Source organism: Mytilus edulis, chromosome 12, assembly GCF_963676685.1.
Source record: "Mytilus edulis chromosome 12, xbMytEdul2.2, whole genome shotgun sequence".
Classification (NCBI taxonomy): domain Eukaryota; kingdom Metazoa; phylum Mollusca; class Bivalvia; order Mytilida; family Mytilidae; genus Mytilus; species Mytilus edulis.
This window is the reverse complement of record NC_092355.1, coordinates 5,116,752-5,143,093: the sequence shown is the minus strand read 5'-3', so window position 1 is coordinate 5,143,093 and position 26,342 is coordinate 5,116,752. Positions and strand designations below refer to the sequence as shown.

The following is a 26,342-nucleotide window of genomic DNA, read 5'->3' as shown; positions in this document are numbered from 1 at the left end:
AGGAATATGACAGTTCTTGTCCATTCGTTTTTTATGTGTTTTGTTATTTGTTATTTGCCATGTGATTATAGACTTTCCAAATTGATTTTCCTCTAAGTTCAGTAATTTTGTGATTTTACTTTTTTACAGTACTTTTCCTCAACGTTTGTTTAATTTTATCCATCACGGGTTTTCCAATCAGAAGTGAACATTTTGATTTCCAATTTCTAGCGAATGGTCACAACATACGGAAAAGCTGTCAGCTAATTACAGAACAAAATAAAAAATAAATCAGCAGTACATATATGATGATTTTAATATGATAAAAACTTTGCATTTGAAGCGTGTTTTCATGTTTTTTATAAAAGGTGCCAGGTAATTATGTATACCACATGTACATTAAGTTAACACTTAACTAATCAGAGTTGTAAAAATTGAACAGGTCTAAACAAGTTGACCTGGTTTACTGGTGAAATGAAAGCAGTCCGGACATATATTAAATGTGTTGTACAAAACCGTTCTTGAATAAACAAATTTAAAATGATGAAGAAAGTAATGTTAATATTGATATAATAAATTAGATAGTTAGTCATATTTGCAGACATCTTGACGTTAATATTACTTCATGTTAGAGTCAGTTGTAAATGAATTCACGGTTAAGTGTTCTCCAAATCTAAATTCTAGCTACATTCAACACCAACATCTTCACCATGACCACAGTTATGTGTTCCCCAACCACGATGACCACATTCTGTCAATGATTTTTCATTCCCGTTGCACGATAAATCATCGAGCCATATTTGTCCATCACCTGCACCATCCGTATAATACTCTACTGCCGAGCTGGAAGAATATGAATATTTTTTATTAAAAAATGTTGATATTAATTTGATCTGATGAATCAATTGTTACAAGAATGAAGAGGAAAACTCGATTATGTAATTAAACTTCTTTTGAAAGATTACAAATTTATCACAGTAAGTCAATTTTTGAATTTTCTTTTGAGTTTTTTATTATGACTTTTGTAATAGTACATTAATATGAAACCTGTTTTTTATATATTGTTTTTGTATTTAATCCATCTAATGCGCTATTCGTATATTAATTGATTTTAATAGTTTGTTTTTATGTAGTGCTATTACATTACTGATCAAGATTAAAAGGAGTGTTGGGCGCCCGGTAATTTGCCGGTACCTTGACATAATATACAGAATGATTTATTGTTAAAACTCATATATTTACCTCCAGATATTATGATGAAATGTATAAGGTAAATAACGATCATGTTACATTGCCGACCATTTCACAATGCCGACATAATACCTGTCTACACTCCCAGAACACTCGAGTCTAACCATAGCTTCTTTTAATTGCTTTTGTTTTAGTTTCTATGCTGTGTTTGTGTTAATTGTTATTGTCAAATGTAGTTTGGTACTTTTACCAGCATTACTAACTTCATATATATATATGTATATACTTTGTCCAGCAAATTAGGATTTCATAATTCATAATTCATACATGCATTTTTCTTTTTGATGAAATAGTAAAATAACACAAATACCGAACTTCATTGATTTATATTTTGATAACTACTTGAGATAAGAAAAAAACCTGTTGCATTTCTCTCTCTACTGCACTGTGGCACAAAATATGACAGTTCAAATACCTTATTTACGTTTCCTTACAATCGAACCATGCATTTCTATCAAAAAATATGATACATTGATAAGAAAATAAGAAAAGAAATTTAATGAATGTTATTATCCAATTCATTGTAATCTATTGCCGTTACTAAAGAAAATAAATGATCATGTATCAATAAACAAATAATTTCAATTATAACTTACCCGAATCCAAGCATTCTACATACTACTTGTGCATCGTTCAAATCAAAGTCGTCATCACATACGGTTCCCCATTTTCCACCGTAGTGTATTACAAGTCTACCTCTTCTTAAATCACCAATTAGTCGGGCTACAACCATTGAGTAGAATTATTAATCGGAATACATCTTTGTACTTTTAACTTTTAGTTTTACATGTATACATAATAAATAATTCGAAAGACCATAAATACATGCACATGGTTATTACTGTACATATTAGGGTGTACGGAAAGACCTTATCCTTCAATCATGTGTTGCTATCATGTGTAAATCAATTAATCACTGACCAAAAGTGAAACTCATTGTATTGCTCTCAAAAGTAAATGGTCAACTCGGTATGCCTTCCTAATGTTTATAATGATCACAGTCTCGGGTAAGGAGCATTTTTGTAACTTGAAAAGATGATAATAGATTCTAAGATGAGAAAATCATTCTTCCTCTTCTAATCCTTATAGTAGTTACACTGGTCGTTTACATGTAAGATTGATCTTATATCATATTTTTATAAACATAACGAGGGAAATTGCAGATGTGATACTACAGGCATACCTTCTACGCAATAAACACCGATGTCTTCTGTATGACCACAGTTGTGTTCCCCCCATTCCGGATGAGTACAGTCGTCGAGAGATAACTCATATCCAGAACAAGCCATATCGTCAAGCCATATTTGACCGCTGCCATCACCAGCTGTATAAAAACTATCTGCGGAACTAAATAACATATTGTTTAATAAAATGCATTAGAAAAATATATTTTCAAATTAAAATAATATTTACAGAGAAACTGTTGCTTTCATTAATTGTTTCAGTTTTGATAAAAAAAACAATATCAAAATTAAGCATAGTTTTAGCATCCTTCATACAATTTAACAACTAGAACGTTCTATATTCATTGTGAATGTTAAAAGCGCAGTACTGCAACACCATAAAAAAAGTAAATCATAAAAGTACCGAAGTTCGAGAAAAATCTGAAACTGAAAGTTCTAATCAAATGGCAAAATCAGATGATTAGACACATCACACGAATGGACAACAACTGTCATATTCCTGACTTGGTACACGCATTTTTGAAAGTAGAAAATGGTGGATTGAACCTCGTTTTAAAGCGCTAAACCCGTCGCATCAAGTTTCACGACCTCAGTATGTGTTTATTATTTCAATTGATCAAATATTCAATATTTTTCATATGTTCAGTATAACAATGCAGTTATAATAGAAGATACCTGAATCCAATCATCCTGCATGCTACGTGTGCATCATTCAAATCAAAACTGTCATCGCAAATAGTTCCCCATTGTCCGTTATGAGAAATTTCAAGTCGACCATTATTCGATCCTCCAACGATGCGAGCTGTTAAAAATTTAAAGTTAAAACCATTACTACATAAATTAAATTTGATATCAGTGTCTTATTGATAATATTGTATACAACGAAATAATAGCAAAACATATAGTATTTGGTTAAAAAATATATGATCGGGGGTATAACGGTTTTGACACTTTAAGGGTTTTGTATTTACTAGTCATACCGTGTCCGTGCAAAAAACTTGCATTTTTAGATGTGTATGCTTTGTTTAAAAAGGAACAACGAAGGGTTATATTTGAGTACAAAACAGTATTTTAAAACGGTTTTTTTTCATGACTTCAAAAAGATTTATATAATTGAAGAAAGAATATATTATATTTATATATTTTTATATTCTTTGTATTTTCCTGGAGACTCAGAAAGAATTTCACATGGATACTTTATTGGGGCTTGGACAATGAAGTAAAATTGTAACAAGTAATTTGAGAAATATTGATATATATGTATTTCATACAACATCATTTAATTTGAGATAAAGCTTTTTAGAATTAATCTCTTCGAAGATCAAATTGTACGAAAGAAAACGATTGACTCAAACACAAGTAAACAAAGGAAATCGCAGTACTGAAAAGTTTTGATGTCCATTTGTTTTCGCTAGAAATCCTAAATATCAGCCGCAACTGTTAATGCTCATTTTGTGTTAGTTACCAATGAATATATGTAGCACTCTCAAATGTTTCCATCCCCTAAATTGTGTCTTTTTCTGATGAAAGATGGCACTTCGTTCAGATGTGTCTTTCAAATCAAGAGTCACATAAGTGTGTCATACTGACATCCCTGAATTTTTTTTTCATTTAACACTAAAACGTATTCAAGCATCAATATTGATGGAAATGTGTAAACTTTTCAACTGCATTTTCCCACATAAATGATTCACGATAGGCCTTATGATGTTTTGACGTAAAATAGGACGAACGTGTAATTAGTTTGACGTTGACGTTGATCACTAAACCTTTTTGAATCCTGAACAAAATATCAACTCATACTCTCATGAGATAGAGAATTACTTTTTTAAACTTATGTTGGGGTCGGTTGGGTGTTTTTAAAATAGAAATATTTTCTTGAAAGTTATGAAATGCGCATCTGGTGCAAGAAAATTTGTACCGTAAATTTTATTACTACCACTGGAACAATGCCTCTGCTGGTGGACTAGTAGTCCATGAGGGTATCACCAGCCCAGTAGAGTAATGAAAATACGGATTTTTGTGCTATTAAAATTTGCTGTTACAAAATGATAGAAATTATTACAAATTAAGGAATGTATCTCCCTCATGCAAAGCTCTGATTCCTTCCACGGATTTGGCTATACTTTTTGGACCTTTTTGATTATAGCTCTTCGTCTTTTATATATAAGATTTGGTTTTCAAATACTTTGGCCAAGAGCATCACTGAAGAGACATGTTTTGTCGAAATGCGCATCTGGTGCAGAAAAATTGGTACCGTTAATGTTATTAACAAGATGAGATGTTCGTATGTACAGTGACGTCACATGTATACCTTTAAAGGAAAGGATATGTGTCTGAGTCTTACATTTGCATTAATACATTTTTTAAAGTTATACTACGAGGATAAATGATATTACCTCCACTTATCCCACAATCAATTCCTACATCGTCTTCATGAGCACAATTATGATTAGCCAATGACTGGTTTGGACAGTCGAACAAAGAGAATTCATTCCCATTACAGTACATCCCATCCTGCCATATCTGTCCACTTCCATCTCCAGACGTAAACGTGGATCCAAATGTACTAATAAATATCAAAAATATTGGAGTTCGGTAGAATATCTCTCTACTGTCACTTTAATATAGTGGTATATATAGATATTTCCAATGCATCGAGTGTGATACGATATTTTTCCTTTCGAGACAGTTATATTTTCTAATTTAAAACGCGAGGCTCGCGGTGGAATCAGTTTCTCTATTTTTTTGTAATCAATACGCAGTCAAACTCGTTACTTCTTTTCTGTTAATCTGCATACATGAAATTTTTTTATGCAACGTCATCAGATATTGTAACCTTTTTTCATGACGTCACAATAGCAAATTCAGAGGAAAATCAAGAAAACTGACGTCATAATCGAATTTTGAGCAATGATAGTCCAGTGGCGTAGCCAGGGTTGAAATGATGTGGATGCCTTCGCCGAGCGGAGAGATTTAGACTATTTTATGCAGAATTTTTTCAGACATTGTTCCTGTAAGCACATGTACTCCTCTAGAATCCGACACTGGTTAGATTTTTGTTTAATTTCAAAATACCCCCAATTCATATAATTATATTTCAAACAAAATTTTAATGTTTTCTCAAAATTCTCGAAATTGAATGTAATTCATAATTTTTTTATTTGATGTAAAAGTTTCCCACCAATCTTATATTTGACATCTCATAAACGGCCCTAATCACAGCGGCACTTCTGTATAAAGGAACTGAAGTGATCCCCTTTCCTAGCATTTCTCAAAAAACGGTCCCATCACAGCGGCACTTCGAAATACAGGAACTGAAGTGATTCCATTAACGCGTCGCAGGGGAGACCATCGAAATTGCTGGTGTCCGTCAATCCGGTCTTGTTTACACTCTCATGTGTACAATTCTTGCCAGATTTTTTATATCATCAGCAATGACAATTTCGAAAATAAGTCCTACGCTTTGACCTTTTGAAATATAAATTATAACGGAAATCCCATTGCATTTTCTCTGAAGCTTTTATTTCTCCATTAAAAATAAAAGGAAGAGGAAAAATATTATTTTTTATTAGTTATTGCCCTTGTTCCTTGTTACATGAAATTTGTGCAATACAGGGGACATAGGAACTTTGTTCTTTTATTGAAAATGAAATTAATATGTGGACCTAGATAGAAAGTTGAATTTACTGATAAGCCTGGGAATGATCACACTCTATTATAGATTAGTTTTTTTCACTTCGTCTTTCATGTCACAGGAAACGATATCAGGATATGGTGGTTTAGTTGTCAGTTATGTTGTTAGTCAGTTGTAGAAGTCATCGCTCCGTTAGGCTCAATTTTAAATGAAACATGTCCGAGAATCTGTGCATCGTCCTCTGCACTTGCCGTAGCCGACGACGTAATCTTTTTACGAAAAAAATCGAGAACACTTTTCTGCGATTTATCCATCTTGTTTTATTACATGAACTAAATTATCCTTAATAAAAGACCAAGCATACTTCATCAGAAATAATTGGATGTTATCCTCATATCCTAACCCTTGTTACATACGGATACGTTTAACTGCTGCGAACATATCTTTATTTATTTTTTTTAAAATGATGTGGATGCTTGAGCATCTGAGCATACATGAAAGCTACGCCACTGATAGTACATTACGTAATAGATGATGTGCTAGATAAATCATAATTCAATGATATATATAAATGAAAGGGCTTTATGTATTATTTTTAATTGTATAATACTAACATTTATATAATATTTTATTATATATTCTCCCTGGATGTATAATAACTGATATACAGGGATACTTAGCCTAAAGCTGTAAGCTAGATAAATTGTTAAACAGCATTTAGTACAAACAAGGTGATTTAATTGTTTCAAAAAAAAAATGAAAGGGCTTTAGTCGCATGCTTTTCATGTATATTTCTCTTCAAATGGTCTAATGTACAATTCGTTTTAATAAATATTTGTCATTACATACATTTCTTTCGGTACTTTTTCAGAATATGGAATAAACAATTACTGTCTTTTGATTCAGTATGTGTGGTTTAATTGCCGCCGGCCGCAGTGAATATTAGTTTTGCAAAAATAAAAAAACCCACACCTTAACCTCATCAAAGACAGCAATTATATAGTATTCCCTGAAACTAGAATGTGTATATGAATGTAGCTTGTTGTGAAATAATAATGTTTTGCCTACATTCATGTTTGATACAGAATTTTTGAACAGGGCGAGTACCTACTTTTGAAAGGTCATATTTAATAGAAAACTTAAAGAGCACTGAAAATCGAAAATTCAGAAAAAAAGATGTGTCTAATATGAAGGTTCTTCCTTTCAAAAAGACATATCCTTTATCCTTCCTTTATCATGTATTCCGAAAACAGATCCTTAATCAAAAGTACACGATTCTCAACGTATTTACTCTTTAGAAGTGTCTTGCAATATGTTTTAGTGTGTTAAGATTTCACCTCGAACAAATTTACGGCGATATCATGCCAAAGCATATAACAAGTGCTGTAGCAATAGTTTCTTACAAGACGGTTAGGTCAAACGAATTTTCGATAAAAAGCATCGGAGTAAAAATCTTGTTATTTATCTCTATCGCAGTCGTGCCAACTTACCCACTGTATAAATAAAGGCAACAGTAGTATACCGCTGTTCAAAACTCATAAATCCATGGACAAAAAACAAAATCGGGGTAACAAACTAAAACCGAGGGAAACGCATTAAATATAAGAGGAGAACAACGACATAACACTAAAATGTAACACACATAGACAAAATCCCACGAGAATAACAAATATAACATATATATATAACATCAAAACCAAATACATGAATTTGGGATAGACTAGTACCGTGACACGTCTTATCGCAATGTGAATTTACACTCAAACATAAGAGAAAACAAACGACACAACGTTATAATGTAATACACACAGAAACGAACTATAATATAACAATGGCCATATTCCTGACTTGGTACAGGGCATTTTTAAAGGAAAAAATGGTGGGTTGAACCTGGTTTTGTGGCATGCCAAACCTCGCACTTTTATGGCCATGTGAAATATAACATCAAAATGACAACATAGGACTACAATATAAATAAATTGGAGAACACAATTGACAAAGAATCACACGAACAACAGCCAACAAAAGGCAACAAGTTCAAAATTTTAATACGCCAGAAGTGTATTTTGTCCACACAAGACCTACGTGTGACGCCCAGATACAAAAGTTTGAAAGCCGAAACGAGTACAAAGTTGAACAGGATCGAGGACCAAAAGATCAAAAAAGTTGTGCCAAAAACGGCAAGGGTTTTCTGTTAGTTACCAGAAAATCCCTATAATTTAGAATAATTTATACTTTTGCAAACAGTAAATTTTATAAAATTAATATTCAAAAGTTGTACATGATAAAACTGAAGTATTAACTAATTACAGAAAACAACTGAAATACATTTACATAACCAGACATTTGAAACACAAAAGTAGACACATCCGAATAAGTTTAAACCTCTACGCCAAGTGACGTCCTATTTGAAACTGAAAAATGACGAAAAAATGACGTCATTTGAATTTGTAAAACAGATCATCAAAAAATGAAAAATGACGTCACATAAGAATGAATAAGATAGAATTAGGATTGATTTAAGATTATATATTTGAACTAAATACTGATATTGCATTTAATAACGAAGCACATTTTAATACTTTTTAATATCAAACTAAGGTAGCAATTAACTATATTATAAAACTATGTCCGGTTTGTTTTGAATCTAACTTCAAACGTAAAATATCGTACTGATTACGTTGAACGAAATCAAATCTGATGAATGAAGGCGGTGATTAATTTTCTTTACCATAACACATACATATAATAGAAAAGACGTCAACACATTTGACAAAATCCGATGAGAATTACAAATATAACATAAAACATTTAAACTAACTACATGAATTTGGGATAGACAAGTACCGTACCACGTCTTATAGTAATGCGAGTTCACACTCGGCAAAACAGTCACAATCGGGAATAAGTCACGTTTGGTAATTAAAAGATTAGACGACATTATGACAAAACACAATCTACCATGTGGTAAAAATGTCCTTAGCTAGTTTGGTCAACGACACATCGTATGGATCCACCAAATCGTGATGGTGTCCATAAAATTTACAAAGTGTCAATTTTAATCTGTCCTCCTCATAACTTTGTTGGAGCAGTTTCTGCGTAAGGAGCATACTCCTGTATATGAAGTCCGTATAGTGTGAACAAGCACGAGAATAACGTATCAATTGTGATATGTAAACACAACAAGTACACACCCGTGATTTCGCGGGTCCGTGACTGAATTAAAGTATATAACTATGCCTAAACCTTATTTTAGTAATTGGTATTGTGATATGCATAAGTCATGTCGATTATAAGATACACAGTTTTCTCTGCTTTCAAATCTTTCTGTTTGAACCCGTCGACCTGGAACTTATCAGTTATTGGAAATATTAATTATTTGGAAAACAAAAGGTCCTGGCTATCCAGGAATAGAGTATTTTTTAATCAACAGCATTGTCCTATATTAGTTATCTGAGAAAGTCTTGCTGATTGCTGAATAAAACTACAATAGGGAACAATTTGACAATGATTGAATTTAGTAGTGTCAGTCCATTGATTATGACCCGTGTATATAGCAAAATCCTAAATACACCGTTTGGTGGTGCGCCTATCAAATGCGGAACGTACAGATAAGGTAATAGCTGAATATACTATTTGTATCGGTATCGGATTCGACCCGGAACTTGTTAATTATTGTCAATATTAATTATGCTGAAAACAAAAGGGTCTGGAGTGGTGTAATTTTTAATCTACACCATTGTCCTATATTAGTTATATATAGAGTTGAATTCCTTGATTTGTCGTTTTTACCCGATGACGGCTGACAAATTGGACCTCGTAATTTTAGTATTATAGATACGAAGGGGCAGAGGGTATGTTACTGCTGAGAAATGGGAAATTGATAATTGGGAAGTTGAAATCGTCCCGTTTATCATAGATTTTCGTGTGAAGTCGTCCATCTACGTCAATATTGAGGAAAAGATCAAGGTATGAAGCAGTCCTTCTAGTATCAGTGGTATCCTTAATTTCAAGTTCACTTGGATATATGAGATGTAAGTATTGGCTGAAATATGGGTTATTCAATGATAGAACATCATCAATATATATCGGAAAGTAAAATTAAAGAATTTCGCAAGGTGCTTTTTCTTCTTGTCTTTTAGAAGGTTATATCAGAGTATATTTGCATTATTTTTTACTCGCTGTTTTGGCTTTACTCAAGAAAATTTGATGATAATAGGTACATGTGCATAGCTTATAATTTGATACGCCAGACGCGCGTTGTGTCTGCTGTTTTCATATGTGTGTAATTGAGCTTTTTGCAACACACTCAAACATGTTAAATTGACATTGAAATATTCGGAATATTTGTGGTCTTCAAAAACAAGATTGAACAATCCTGACGTTTTCCGTTCCAATGTATTTTGTAATGATTGTGTCAACAGAAATACTGCTTTATAAAGGCGGAAATAATGTCAAAGTGATAGCTTAAATATATACCTTAATCCTAATAATGCACATACTACGATAGCTTCGCTTGGTCCAAAGCTTCGATCGCAAATAGTTCCCCATTGACCTTCACGGTAAATTTCTAATCTGCCTCTTTGTGCATCGGAACCGACTAATCGAACTAAAGAAAAAAATTTGATTTCATGTAAACACATTTTATATATGCTAGAAGTGTAATAAAATGGGTAAAAGACATATGAAATAGAATATGCAATGAATTTCAAGCCCACCAATGCACACCTGGATGCATACAATAAAAAACATCAGCTATGATCGATCGAAAGTTGTTATGTATCAATTAAATGATTGTGTACACAAATTCTGTTCTATTATCCCGTGACAATTCTAGCTAAATGGGCATATGTTTAAACACATTTTAAAAGCACCTATTTGCACAAATCTTTCATTTAATTTTTAAATTCAGCAACATAATGTCTTACTTTTTTTTTATGGCGAACGATTAAGTTCACCTTAATTATTAACATTAGTAAATGATTTATATTAAGAAAGAGTTATGAAATGTAAATAAAGCTAATGTATAATATTTGAAGAGTGTGATTTTATGATAAGGCCGAATTTGGCAACTAATATATAATGATTTTTTATGTTTAATAAAGTTATTGTTTTCAATGAGTAGGAATAAAAAAAAAGCTATTCATTTTAAGAAAAAATGGTGGGTTTGTGACTTTTGTCTCAAGATTGTGCTTAGAAGGATTAATGCAGATTTGCTAGAAGTTTGTTATATAATCAAACCTCCTCTACAGTCAATTCCGACATCTTCCCCATGGTTACAATTGTGTTGTCCCCATGGTGGATGCATACAATCTGCCAATGATAATTCCATCCCTTCACAAGCAACATTATCAAGCCAAATAGGATCAGCATCATGGCCATCTCCTGCTGTAAAGGGTGGCCCATATGTTCTGAGAATAGATATATATATTCTTCATTACTTAAAACGTCAGAAGACGTTATTCATATGTGCTCCTTTAACAACTAAGATACAGGAGTAAAGTTATATCGCAATATAGTTATTAATTTTCATATTTTAGGAATGCTAACGAACGATAAAAAAAAAATTTAAAACGCCATTTCATTTTAGTCATTTTCCATTAATCCTTATAAACCATGCATCTTGTTTAATGTGCGGTAAACATCTTAAATATAGTAAAAACCGAAATAAAAAAAAAATCCCAGATATTTTACGTGACAAAATACTGCGTCAGATGCGGGATATATGTCAGGAAAATGCAAGTAGAATAAAATTGCAAAAACATTACCTTATACATACAAAAAAATCCTTGGATATGATGTGGTTAGAGCCAAAACAGTTGTCTAGAGAATGACCGATTTAGTGGTTAACTTTTAACTATTGACACATTACTATTCTTACCTGAAGCCTAGAGCAAAGCATGCTACTTTTGCATCATTTGATTCAAAACCGTCATCACAAATGGTACCCCAAATGTTATCATGGAAAATCTCTAATCTACCTTTTTGATATTCAGATCCAACCAATCGAACTGGAATACATAAAAACCGTCCAGGTAAAAAAACAAGCAAAGAAGATATTTGATGAAATTACAACATGAGAAAAAAAGAAAACGTTGCCGAAAGTTTTCATAACTTTGTATCGTGATTTAATTGCATGAAATTTGATAGTGTATACATAAGTTTTCAAATGTAAAGGGTTACGCTGAAGTTACGGTCTCGATTGCAACCTTTTTTGGTTTTAAAGTAAATTGTACACTTTAAAAGGACAAAACAAATATTAAATTTCTGAATAATAATGTTGAAAAAAAAAATAACATTATGCTCAAGATGACGTATGTCAGATATCATGAATATCGGGAAGCTTATCTTTTATTTTCGTAAATTTATAAATAAAGGCAACAGTAGTATACCGCTGTTCAAAACTCATAAATCCATGGACAAAAAACAAAATCGGGGTAACAAACTAAAACTGAGGGAAACGCATTAAATATAAGAGAACAACGACACAACATTAAAATGTAACACACACACATTTATAAAAGTTTGACATAGTTGTAAACAAAAAAGGGAACGACAACAAAACAATAAAATTCAAAACTCATAAGTCGAATAAAACTGACATCCTAATGGCAAAACTAAGAATGGAAACAAAAATTACAAAAAGGTAAAACGACAGAAAGAAATTTCTACAAAACACAACACCAAAAAAACTGCGCAAACACACTTTATTAAAAACCGGATGTGAACCCAGGTGCTTGGACCCAAAAACCAATCAAACTTCATAAAAAGTATTCCAGAAACGTTATTGAGATTTTGTAACCTTAAAAGTCATATAATACTTGAAATGAAAAAAGTTTAAATATTTTTAAATCTAAAACACTAATTAGTTAACTTTTTTTTTTATGTTATCAAACATTATAAGTGTACCGATATTGATTTATTGACTACCTAGAAAATAATTTGTCTGAAATATTTCCGTAGGTAGAGACCTTAACTACGATACCTCTTTGGCTACTGTACATCGTTTAAACTCTTGTAAATAGTGGTCATATTGGTCAGCATACCATATTGTTTTATCTTTTTTTTTACATTAACATCGATATATAGTTTTATAAAACACAATCACCTTCCATAACTTGTGCAACGAACGATGCATCGAACCCTGTATTTGTTGTACTGCTATCTGAATGGAAATGGAGCAGCAACTTATTTCCTGTCGACTTTATTTGATGATTTGTGTATTCTCCAAACAAAAGTCTTATCATTGGATGGTCTTCCGTGTCTCCATCAAATATCTAATATGGATAAAAAAATAAATATATTTCAAAATTGATTCAAATGTCAGTAGACCCTTGCACTTACAATTCTGCGGTTGCTCCTTTTTTCCGAATTCGTTAGTGTTATTCCTTTTTTTACAATAAATAAGCGTAGAACCTTGATTTTGTCATTTGATTGGGGACTTTCCTTTTTGAAATTTCCTTGGAGTTCAGTATTTTTGTGATTTTACTCTTTACATCAAAATGATTTGGTATATTTGTTATTAATTATAGCAGTACGCAATACAGACAATGTAATACTATATGGTATATCACATTGTCTGTCCAATGACAATTCTATTATGACAACCTTTGTATATCGTCAATCAGTTTAATTACAATACGGCAAACCTTATTATTGCATAGCAATATAAAATTTTCCACTTAGTAACCAAAAGTTAGCGTGCAGTAAATTCTTATATTGCACTAGTTCAATAAATCTTCAAAATTCATGACGTCATCAACGACAAAATCTTAGTTTAAACCAATTTTACTTTAAAATATTATATTGCTATACAATAAAAGGGTTATTGCATGAATATTGGGGAATATTGTCCCTCGTAGAACATATATTGCACTCGCAAGCTCGTGCAATATAAAATTCTACTCGGGACAATATTCCCCAATATTCATGCAATAACCCTATAGTATTTCTAAAAAATAAAAAATGATGCTATCGTCTAAAGCTTATAAACAAACAAACGTCATATGTTTGCTTTTGGTATAAATTGTTATCTATGGGCGTTTTCTTCTTTCTTGTAATACGTTTCAGTTGAAAAGTATGTTTTCATTTATTTTTTACTAATATACTATTATTAATATCTTAATAAGGAGGTAAACAGTACAGTCAAAATAGTACCCTGTGTATAGGGTTTTAATGCTAATGTATCCCCTATACCAATATAAAAAAAATGGCAGTCATAGATCTGTTCGCTTTGGTCGAAATACAATAAATGAAATAGTTAGGAATTTTGGATGTTGTAATAGAGTTTCTGCCTACCTATCATTCATTCGGGCGTTTACTTTCATAGTATTTGATTTCAGAACTACTTCCGATGGATCCAGAACATTATAAAGAAAATTTTGTTTTCATCATGTCATTATTATACATTTTTTGAACTTAAAAAAAAAAAACTTGTAATTGGCAATCATGATAAAAGACTCACCATAAGATAGTCATTAGTGTTGTCAATATGCAGTTCTTTCAATGTCAGAGTTATGGAATAGCCTGTCAGAACGTCTATATAATAATAACAATCTAAGTTGTTTGAATATTCATTTGGGTAGTTGGGTGTGGAAAACGAGCCTCTTAAATCTGTGTAGAATCCTCCACATTCTATAAAAAAAAAACACTCTATTTAGGATCGTAAGATTAAAATACTAAGTTCAATATAGACCAAAAATGAAATATAGTTAAACAGGTGTATATTGTATTAACATTATAACTCAAGTAGGAGAATCTATAAAACGTATATGTGGTTAGCTCAGGCATTCAAAAATTAGAATGGCCCTCTGCGGTTTCCAAAAACAGTGAGTATATATGAAGTTTGTTTATACAGTGTAACCGGTTTAATCAAACAACTGAGTATTCCAACATCCTCCTTAAACTGACACATTTTCATGGTCCCAAAATATTCCTTACCTTGCAGAAAATCCTGAGTATTCCGACTCCCTGCTTAATCCGACATATTTTTCTGGTCCCCCAGTGTGTGGGAGAACACAGGTTTCACAATAAAACAACCATTGTATGTCTGGCGCATAGTTAAAAACATGTATATAAAACCCACTATCACTGAATATAAAGAGAAAAGTGTTTTGCTGTGCAAAGTTTGAATAATCATTACAAGTTTCAGCTGTTGATTACCTGTTGTAAGGGCTACATAGTGAGCATGAAATCCTGAATCAGTCACGCCAGCATCCGAGTGGAAATGAACCATCATCTGATGATCAGTTGTCCTTGCAATACCATTTTCAGGTACAGTACCTTGTAATGTTAACAGTGGTTGTTGATTTATTGAATAGCCATCATATATCTATAAGAGAAAATAAATGAATACGCATATATATCTGATAAGAACGTGTTCACACTGTTTTATTTAAGATAAGAGCGTTAAAATAGTTAATTGTTACATTTGTCTTACGGAATTAAAAGTTTTTGAAAAAAACATCGATATATTAAGAATTCATCATCAGCAATGGATTTTAATTTAAAAACATCAATACCTGAAATTATGTATAAGGCAGGAAATATTGTTTAAAGATATTTTCCCATAGTTTGGAAACAGTGAATATTTCTTGCTGATTCAGAGGACACGTTCATGAATTAGTCCAGGTATCCTGATAAACTAAACAACTTGATTGTATAATTGGATGAATGTAACTAACTTTCAGTAACTATAGGTTGTCTCAAATCGTACCTTATGTTCACTTATTTAGGGTTATATCTCGTCTCTCTTTTTTCTGATAAATACCAGTTTTGATAAGTATTTGGTATGATTATAAATTTTTACTTCTATTCTCGTACTATGAACAACAGAATTATTTATGTAGTATAAAGTATTTCTGTTTTCCATTTTTTCTGTATACCTTATAACAAATTTATTTAAATTTCCCTGTATACATTATTCTATTTAGCGGCATTTTGTTCTCTTAAAAGAGACCTACTGAGTTATCACATATTTCTCTCTCAAAACAATACCTACTGTTAACCAATCGCAACAGCTCTCTGTCTTGAAATCTTCTACATTTAGTTGTACAATATGATCAGGAGGTGCATTAATGAAGTAATAGCAATCAACATAATTTGGATAATCATCTGGATAGTTAGGAGAGGTGAACGAATCGGTCATATTTGTTAGATAACCACTGCAATCTGTGTAAACAGACACTGATTTTATTTTTAGACCCAATACAAAATTCAACTTTGATGCCGTACTCAATGTATCAGGCAAATTTTTTACAATTTTAATAAGACTATTAATCTTTTGCTGGTTTATTATCATAATAATTTGTTTTTTCTATAAAAAAAGTAACTAAAAAGTTGTCATAGTTGCCCTATCCTTATATTTATATTTGCCAATGCTTGCTACTGTCACCACATTGTGACATTATCATATTCTATTTTAACATCAAGATTTACTAATTGCCTTTGGGTTTTTTTTCAAAGTCTGGTAATTGTACGTTTCATGCGTCCAGAAAACGAACGTCTCTCTGTCTGTCTCATTTTGGTCTTTTGTGGATAGTTGTCTCATTGGCAATCATACCACATCTTCTTTTTTTATATCATATGCCATTAGGCGTAAATCAATCATTACTTACTCCTTATATATTAATGTAATTTTTTTTCGACAAAAGACAAACGCGTGTGTAAAATTTAATTGGAAAGAAAAGACGAGGATTGAATAGTTAAATTGTAGTTTGTTATTTTTCCCCTGTCCATGTACAAAGAATAATAGAAGAAGATACACAAAATTATTGCACGACAAACGACTATCAAATTCGTTTAAATCGATTCAAATACAACTTACTAGGGTTTACTGCAAAATAAAATGCTTCGAACCCCGAATATAAACTACTGTAAGATGTGCTGAAATGCAAGATGATCTTATTCCCTGTTGAAATAATAATTTCATTGGAACCAGATTGCTGCGATTCTAGCAATGATTGTCTTGAGTCCATATTCCAGTCATAAACCTTTGAAAAGTTATAGATAAAAAAAATTCAGATTAGTTTTGCTAAAAGTTAGGTGACGACGTTGTTGTGATTTATCGAGAAATATGTAAAAATATACTCTTACTCGTAAACTGTATGTAGGAATGTCTTTCTTTGTGCTTTGCTTTTTGTGTCTGAAAGAACCTTAGACGAGTAGTCTTGAAACATGTAGAAAATAAAAAAATAATTTCGATGCATTCACCCACTAACTAAATTACAGAAATTGTAATTTGTCTTAATTGGTTGATTTTTGTGTAAGAAAAATAAACTGGTTCAGATTATGTATACAATGATTGGATTTATGTTATGTTATATTTACTTTAACCAAAAAAGGTTCTGTCATAATGAAGACAAATGATCGCAACTATCACATTTTAAAGATCGCAGCGTCACTTTTATTCTTGGTTATAAAACTCGAACAAACAATACAGTTTTTGTCAAAAAAACTTTGATATTTTTTATGATAACGAAGATGGTGTGGATAATAATAATAATAATAATAATAATAATAATAATAATAATAATAATAATAATAATAATAATAATAATAATAATAATAATAATAATAATAACAATAATAATAATAATAATAATAATAATAATGATAATAATAATAAGCATAATTATAATAATAATGTCATTATTATCACGAAAATGGTAAGTCTATTATTATTATTGATAATAATACTTTTAATAGAAGGCTTGCAGATAATTTAAAAATATCTAATATACTCACTACTAAAGAGTCACAACAACTTTGAAGTTGAAAATCCGTAAGAATTAGTTGAACAATAAATCCTGAGGGAACTGTGATATAATGATAACAATCAGCGAAATAATTGTTATTACTTGGATAGCCAGGTGAGGTAAATGTTCCTGAGATGTCTGTATAATATCCACTGCAAGCTGTTAATTTTGAAGAACAGTTGTAAATAGAATTCTTTGTATGGGTTTCCACATTAATAACACATTAAATCAATTTTATTTCTATTTACCGGATTTGTTATGACATATGCAACACAACGGGTGCCACTATTTACCGAATTTGTTATAACATAAGCAACACGACGGGTGCCACATGTGGAGCAGGATCTGCTTACCCTTCAGGAGCACATGAGATAACCCCTAGTTTTTGGGGGATTTCGTGTTGCTTATTCTTTAAGTTTATATGTTGTGTCATGTGTTTTATTGTTTGTTTGTTTTTCTTCTTTCATTTTAAGCCAGCCGTTGTCAGTTTAATTTCGATTTATGAGTTTGACTGTCCCTCTGGTATCTTTCGTCCCTCTTTTAAACAAGATCTTGTTCATTAATGTTCTGACTATAAGTACTTAGTAAACCTGAAGTTCACGAACAATTGCTTTAAGAACGTAGGAAACGGTGTCACAATCTAACATCAAGCTTAACGTCAGATTTAAAGACGGTCGGTTTTTGTAAAAATATATTTGAATTCGGTGGTAACGAAAAAGTGATTTGAAAGAAAAAGACACTAAAACTTATAATTACAAAGATGGACAGATGAAAAAATAGACAGAAAGACAGGAATAAAAGAGTTTTCCGCTGTTGGATAGATAATATGAATATGCATGTTGTTGTAAAAAAAACTAATATAATTTAAAAAAAAGGGTATGTTTGATGGTTGTATTTCATGCAAGAATTCCATGTATCTATCTGGGCAAAAACGGTGAACTTATTAAATAATTTGCGTTGAACAAATGAATGTAATTAACTCGTTTTTTGTTTCATGCAATTCCCTCCGTCTTAAACATAATATTCTACCATTGGTAAAGTTATTTTATCTGACATCACAATGATTATACTTACAAGTGCTCATAGTAAAGTAATACGCCAGGAATCCTGAATCCGCGATACTAGTGTCTGAGTGGAAGTACACGAGCATCATGTTTTGTGTTGATAAAGTTGATATGTTTGAATGCGAGCCTCGTAAGTCTAATAGTAACGATTGGTCATTTGTATTCCCATCATATACCTAGTTGATAAATATAACTAGCATAATTTGAAATATTCAAACAAGACTGAAATGAATTTAACTCATATTTTTATTACTAAAAATTAGGAGACGTTGCATAATATGTACATTGATAGATTTGTAATAAGAAAACCGGTACAATGTCTTCTTTTATAACATTTGTTAGTGCGTGTAGTGAGAAAAGTGTTTTTGTTTTCTTAAAAATCTCAAGTTTTACCTTTAATCTGGAATAAGCGTACATTTTACTCATGTACACATTGTAAACAATGTTGTAAAAACAAAGTAACAAACATACATACAAGACAACATATAGTAACGTACCTTTAGATAATCACAACATGATTCTGTTTTGAATTCCGTCACTACAAGGTTGATTAGATGTCCAGACTCCACTGTTATATAGTAAAAGCAGTCCGCACGATTAGGGTAGTCGTTTGGAAAATTTGGAGAATTGAGAACACCAGTCAGGTCACTGTAGTGCCCACTGTACACTTTGTTGATATACAAATGTAATCAAAATGAATACAAATGGTAAAATCAAGACGTTTGCAGTCAGTTATTTCAAAACTATTTACTTTTTATGGCAATATTTTTTGCAAATTAATCCATAAGTCATTTATTTAAATTTTTTTGACAAATGTCTAACGAAAGTACAATTTTATTTTTCTAGAACTAATACTCACATCTAAAACAACATTAAAGATGTTTAAAGAGGGACGAATAACATAAGCCAAAAGTAGAATTAAAATTTGTTTCATAAAGTATCAAAAGTAGTTGACGAACAGTAACACAATTTATAACTAACAATTGCACTAGGTATTGAAATGTTTTGGTTGCTCCTTTAACTTTGTCTATATGACGTAATATATAATAACCACCATACAAGTAAATCAGACTTATTACATAATCGCTTTAAATTCTGTGTTTCCAATGTTATTACATACTTTTAAAGCTAGGTTAGAAAAGTAATTAAATGTTATTCTGATAATTGACGTGAAAAGCAGAAATTAACGTAAGTATTGTAAGACATGTATACCATATCCCGTTCGATTTATTGATCACGTGTTCAACTGCGTATTTTTCCATCATAATGAAGTACTCAAAATGTGACTTTAAAGTTTAAAGTACCAGGATTTATTGCTGAATAGTATGCACGAAATCCATAATAGCTGTTTGCGCCATTTGAATGGAAATTAAGTAACATCTTGTTCCCCGTTGACCTAGTAATTTCATCTCCAGATATTGATCCACGTATATCAAGTAGAACATCTTGACTTATATTTTCCCCATCGTAAACCTATGATAATGTGATATGACAAAATATGTTAAAAAGTTCAGTTTCTTTTACAAAAAAAGATAGGTATATACAGTATAAAAATTACCCAATACATTGATTACTTATTTGTTGAAATTGTCATCATGCTCAAACATTGAAAATACAAATATGTCTATAATGTAGTCATTGCAGATACAATTTGCCTTTATGTAAAAAATTGAAAACAACACTTTTAATAATTTCATGCATCCGAAAAGCTTCTCTGGATTTCCCTTCATCAGTTACGCTCAAAGCCAAAATTTTGAAATCCGAGGATGTATAAGTACCGAAACCGTTGAAGAGCTCTATGTAAAAAATACCCAACATGAATAGCCAAATTCATCTCAAGTCAACTTTGCCTGAGGGAGTTGAAACTTTAGTTTCTTAATAATTTCAAAATTTATAAACGGACAATTTTGGAAAGTTTGTTAAATGTAAGTCATGTCAGTACCGAAGTACTGACTGACATGACTTACATTTAACAAACTTTCCAAAATTGTCCGTTTATAAATTTTGAAATTATTAAGAAACTAAAAGTACTGACTACTAAGCTGATGATACCCTCAGGAACTGATTGTCCACTAGCAGTGGTATCGACCCAGTGGTGTCAAAATAGAAAACAATACGTTTAATAATTGTAATTTTCGTCTTGCTTCGATAACTTTTATTTATCTCGTTTATTAACCGACATTTGGTGGTTTCATAAAGTAAAAGAAAGAGTGAACAACATGCTTTGCATAAATAATTATAAATATTAAAATAATGAAAATACTAGACTCAAAGGAAACATGACCCACCATAATAATCAACAATCGGTAAAACCATTACAAGAGGAAAAAAGGATAAGTAAATGATGTTTCTTATATCTTAACATTGATGATGGCGAAAACATGTTGCATGTGAAGTTGAACAAAGACCTGATTTATTAGACTTAGTAATACAATAAATGATTACGTATATTTAATGCATGTCAAATAATATTTTTGAGGTTTGTCCCTGTTATCACACATTTGCACGTACCGTTAGGTAATCACAACATGCTTCTGTGCAAAAATCATCAACAGTAAGCTGTATAATATATCCTGCCGTGACAGTTATATAATAATAACATTCCTCATTATGTGGATAGTTGGAAGGATAGTTTGGTGAGGTTAATGTTCCTGTCACCCCTGTATAGTATCCACCACATTCTGAAAAAAACAATATATTACTAAATAAACATGTGTACGTTATTTATAGCAATTAGAGTAATTCAATGAAGATAATTATAGATTTAACCACTGACACCTAATTTTTATAACGTTGAAGTCGATAGTTTAAATAAGACAGACTGACTGGATTGAAATCACTAGAGCACTAATTATTGCTCATAAAGCATTAACATTGTGCGTGATAAAAACGTTACAGTCAGTATACCACGCTTAGTTCAAAATAATTACATTTGATGATCAAACCCGTTTGAAAATAGTAACGAGATTTGATTACTTCAATTTTTTCTCGTTATCTGATCAATTGTATGCTTTTAATATGTTACCAACTTTTAAAAATGATGTGTATATCTCTCCTTCAAACATAAACTCCAAAATCATGTGTTTTCTTTTCTGTTCATTGGGGGAACAAATCTTTTAATTCATCTTATTTTTTCTTATTTGTAAAAAAAATAATACTAAATGATTTTTTTTCGTATGTTGCTGTTGGGTAATTGTGTCTTTGATGTACACCAAATATCTCATTTTACTCAAATACCTGAGCTTTGTGCCATATAATGGGCTGTAAATCCGGAACCAGAAGAACCATCAGCAGAATGAAAATAGACCAGCATCTTATTAGCAGTTGATATGGCTGTCCTGTCATCTAGAATTGATCCTTCTAACTCCATGAGAGATTCATCGTTCTTTGATATACCATTATAAACCTGTTATTGCAAAAATAAATTGGAAAATATAAATCGTTTAGTTCATAACCAAACATGATGGATATCGAAACGAAACAATATAAAAATAACAAAAACCCATTTGACATTGACTGACTTATACATTCAATGTCCCCCTTTTTTAAAGACTAGAGATGTCAAACAGTACTTGAGTACTCAAGTATCACTCGGTAGTACCAAGTATCGAATACCAAAATGATACTCGACTAATCGGTTTCCTGTAAGGTACTCAAGTATCGATCGGTAGTAACGAGTATTGAATACCAAAATAATACTCGACTAATCGGTTTCTGTTTGAATGTTGGTGCCTTTTCAAAATAAAATGTTTGTTATCAAACGTGCCTCCTGTGAAATTAGATAGTTTTCAAAATTAAGATACGTTTCGTGTGTTTGCGTTTAATTGTCATTTAAAGTTCACTCGAACAGAGGTAGGCTATGAAAAAGTGGACATTGACATTGCTTACACTGATAGTTAATATTGCCTTAGTCATTTCATCACCTTTGTACCGTCGAAGCAAATATTTGTTATCAGCAAGACTGATAGTTTCGTGACAAAGTCGAGTAATAGACTAGTCCCCGAAAAGTTGGAAAGATAACATTTTTAATAAAAACAAATTTGTTGAAACTTGTGTCGACCCTCAGAGAAGTGTAAACGCCATTAGTAAGTCCCAACAATAACACCTTTGTAGAACACTTAATGTGTTTGTATAAAAAAAAGTTTCAATATACTGTTGTTTGAGTGTACATTTTTCTATATATGTTTATTAATTAATTGATCAGATTACTGTCAGTATACATAATAAGTGCATGCAATAAATAAGACTATTATCTTGTCATTGCTAACGATGTTGAGAGTTTAACGTCCATTAGACAAAAAAAAACTCACAACAGTTAAATGGGTATAATTTTGTGCTTTCATTTTGTAAATGTTTTACAGAGTGAGTACTCGAGTATCGCTCTGTATATCGAACGAATAGTCGATTAATAAAACTTTACCGAGTTGACATCCCCAGTAAAGACCTTATAGAAGAATGTATAAAACAGAACGAGTTTCTTTGTATCACCAGATTCTATGGCCAACATTATTTGTTTTGATGTCTGAATTTTTGACTGACACGTATTGTGGAGATAGATAAGTTTTGATTTTTCTTTTTTTAGGCAAAATTGCTTTTCTTTCTTTAAATTTTAAATGGTTATGCTTCATGGCAATATTTAAGACGATATTTTGACTTGAGAGCCACAGGATATGGATTGTCGAAATATAGATGATTCCTCATCTTTAACATGTTTAATTTTACATAAATATACAAAATAAGAATAGATTAAACCGATAAGACATAACACAATATCCCACGATGCCACTTCTGGTGGAGATTTATTTCCCCGAGGGTATCACCAGCCCAGTACTCAGCACTTTTTGTGCTGACATGAATTATTATTGATATAAATTAACTGTTTACAAAATTTAGAATTTTTGAAATACTAAGGCTATTCTACCTCAGGCATAGATTACCTTAGCTGGATTTGGCAAAACTTTTAGGAATTTTGGTCCTCAATTCTCTACAACTTCGTACTTTATTTGGCCTTTTTAAATTTTTTGGATTCGAGCGTCACTGATGAGTCTTATGTAGACAAAACGCGCGTCTGGCGTATATACAAAATTTAGTCCTGGTATCTATGATGAGTTTATTTCCAGCCATTATTTCAACATCATAACCAAATACACGAAAATTGGATGTATAAATACCGAGACGCGTCTAATAACAATACGAATTCACAAATAAAAAAATTACAAAAAAATGATTTGACGTATAAAACCATAAAATTAGAAGAATAAAAACCCCACTTCATTAAACATGTTAAAGTATACTTACTTTTAGAAAATCAAGTCCACTTTCCGTCTGAATGTCCCTAAATATTATACGAATAACAAATCCAGGTGTAACTGTTATATAGTAAAGACAATTACAGTTGCTAGGGTAGCTGCCAGGATAATTTGGGGAATTAATTAATCCAGCCATTTCGGAATAATATCCACCACAACCTTTGAAAAGTAGATAATGAAAACGATGATTATAAACAAAATTACACTTATGAAAAAAGACAAGTTAACGACTTTTCATTTTACAACATAAATAATTCAATCACTAGAACATCTTTACATTTATTTTAGTGTCATTTAATGAATGGATGGATGGTTATTTAACATTGGTTAATAATCTTCCAAGACAGCACATCATACTATAAATATTGGAAGATGTGGTGTGACTGCCAATGAGACAACTCTCCATCCAAATAACAATTAATAAAAGTAAACCATTACAGGTCAATGTACGGCCTTCAACACGCTTCAAATTTGGTTTGACCATAACGGGGATCAAAACGGCGACCTACAAAGCATTTAATTAGATTTTTTTTTTGGTGATTTAACGCGACTTTTAAGCTTCTCTTTTAGGTTTTGTCGTGGAGGCCACTTTTAATTGTGGCAGAAGCCGGAGTGCCCGGAATAAACCACCGACCTTCGATAGGACTACTGGCATCGTTAGTCAATTGAGATAGGAATCGATTGCACCTAAAAAGTAAAATCACAAAAATACTGAACTTAGAGGAAAATCAATTCGGAAAGTCCATAATCAAATGGCAAAATCAAATAACAAAACGTATCAAAAACGAATGGACAAGAACTGTCATATTCCTGACTTGGTACAGGCATTTTCAAATGTAAAAAATGTAGAAAATCTAAACGAGCGTAGTTCGAACTCATAGCCTTAGCGCACGAGATCATTGCGGCAGTATATTCATAAGCGGTAAATAGTTTTATCCAAAAAGACGAAGTTCAGTTAAGCTGATCAAGAAATATTTCTTTTCTTAGATTGTTCTAATTCGTTGAATAAACGAATGAACTTAACATCAAATGCAGTATACATTGTAGTTGAAGCAAATCACATTTGAATTGCCTTTTTAAACAGAAAGTGTAAATCCTGTGTAATTTTTGTCAATTTGAAGACATTTCTTTTTCATTATAAGCTGTAAAGGAACAGGTCGAAAAGCTATACTTATACTAATCATGATTTATACCAACAGGGCGACGTCATCAGTATTACACAAAATTTGTCTTTAAGAGAACTGAGTTTTCGATATCATTTTATAATATGTTTCCATTCTCAATTTTATTTAATTTGCCATTTATGAACTACATGGTAAGATTCATTTTTCGAGGCTTAGTTCTATAAACGTACTTTGACTTAACGTTAAATACTGTGCACTAAAACCATAATCAGTTATGGTACCATCGGAGTGGAAATGAATCATCATTTGATTTGTTGTTGAAATTCCTGTAGTATGTTCAGAAACGTGTCCTCTTACGTCTAACAACAATTCTTGGTTGATTGTAGATCCATCATATACCTGTTACAAATTATTTGGGATATTGTGTGAACGTATGTTAATACAATATTCTTACATATGTCAACATTTAAGCACAACTATGTTTTTAAACGGCGTTATTCAGGTCAACATGCTAAGTACTATATAACTTATAATAATTAACGACTAAATTCTAAAAGTATCAAAAGCTGTTATAATTTTTTTCACAACGTTTAATAAAATAACTATCAAAATCCATGCAACCTCTAGCTCTAGAAACAAATATTTTGAACAATCGCAAAAGGAAGTCTGCAAACTCTATGCACAGTTTGATAAGTATTGAATGTAACTGGTTTCTACGGTAGCAAATCAATACATACACCATGTTTTAAATGTTATGTTTGTGTTTCGTCTTCTAAAAGCTTTTTTGTACTTAAAAATTTACAAGGAGTGACACTGTTTCAAACAATGCATGAAAAAATTACTAAAAGAGCTACCAGGCTTCTCATTTTTGAATGGTTAAAGAGTATAACGTCTACTTAGCACTCATCATGCTCATATGAAAATAAGAATCTAAATAAAAAAAACTGAGAAGTTGCCACATATTTACTTTAACATTACATATGACAAGCATGAATGTCTTTGTTATTCAATATAAAAAGAAGATGTGGTATGAATGTC

General features: G+C 31.5%; 1 protein-coding gene across 1 annotated transcript in view; it reads right to left on the bottom strand.

Moving 5' to 3' along the window:
- Positions 1–325: 325 nt before the first annotated feature.
- Positions 326–26,342, bottom strand: part of LOC139499551 (cubilin-like) — a 31,819-nt gene continuing 5,802 nt past the window's right edge. The window contains exons 7-27 of the mRNA XM_071288275.1: positions 25,535–25,703; positions 24,170–24,339; positions 22,109–22,277; positions 21,383–21,552; positions 20,176–20,344; positions 19,369–19,538; positions 18,882–19,047; positions 17,797–17,966; positions 16,877–17,042; positions 16,052–16,221; positions 15,214–15,382; positions 14,516–14,685; positions 13,160–13,328; positions 11,933–12,062; positions 11,293–11,462; positions 10,531–10,660; positions 4,814–4,983; positions 3,090–3,216; positions 2,414–2,577; positions 1,827–1,953; positions 326–822 (exon numbers count right to left, since the gene is read on the bottom strand). Of these exons, the coding sequence (XP_071144376.1) occupies positions 660–822; positions 1,827–1,953; positions 2,414–2,577; positions 3,090–3,216; positions 4,814–4,983; positions 10,531–10,660; positions 11,293–11,462; positions 11,933–12,062; positions 13,160–13,328; positions 14,516–14,685; positions 15,214–15,382; positions 16,052–16,221; positions 16,877–17,042; positions 17,797–17,966; positions 18,882–19,047; positions 19,369–19,538; positions 20,176–20,344; positions 21,383–21,552; positions 22,109–22,277; positions 24,170–24,339; positions 25,535–25,703 (3,378 nt within the window). The 3' untranslated portion in view covers positions 326–659. The remainder of the gene's footprint in view (positions 823–1,826; positions 1,954–2,413; positions 2,578–3,089; positions 3,217–4,813; positions 4,984–10,530; positions 10,661–11,292; positions 11,463–11,932; positions 12,063–13,159; positions 13,329–14,515; positions 14,686–15,213; positions 15,383–16,051; positions 16,222–16,876; positions 17,043–17,796; positions 17,967–18,881; positions 19,048–19,368; positions 19,539–20,175; positions 20,345–21,382; positions 21,553–22,108; positions 22,278–24,169; positions 24,340–25,534; positions 25,704–26,342) is intronic.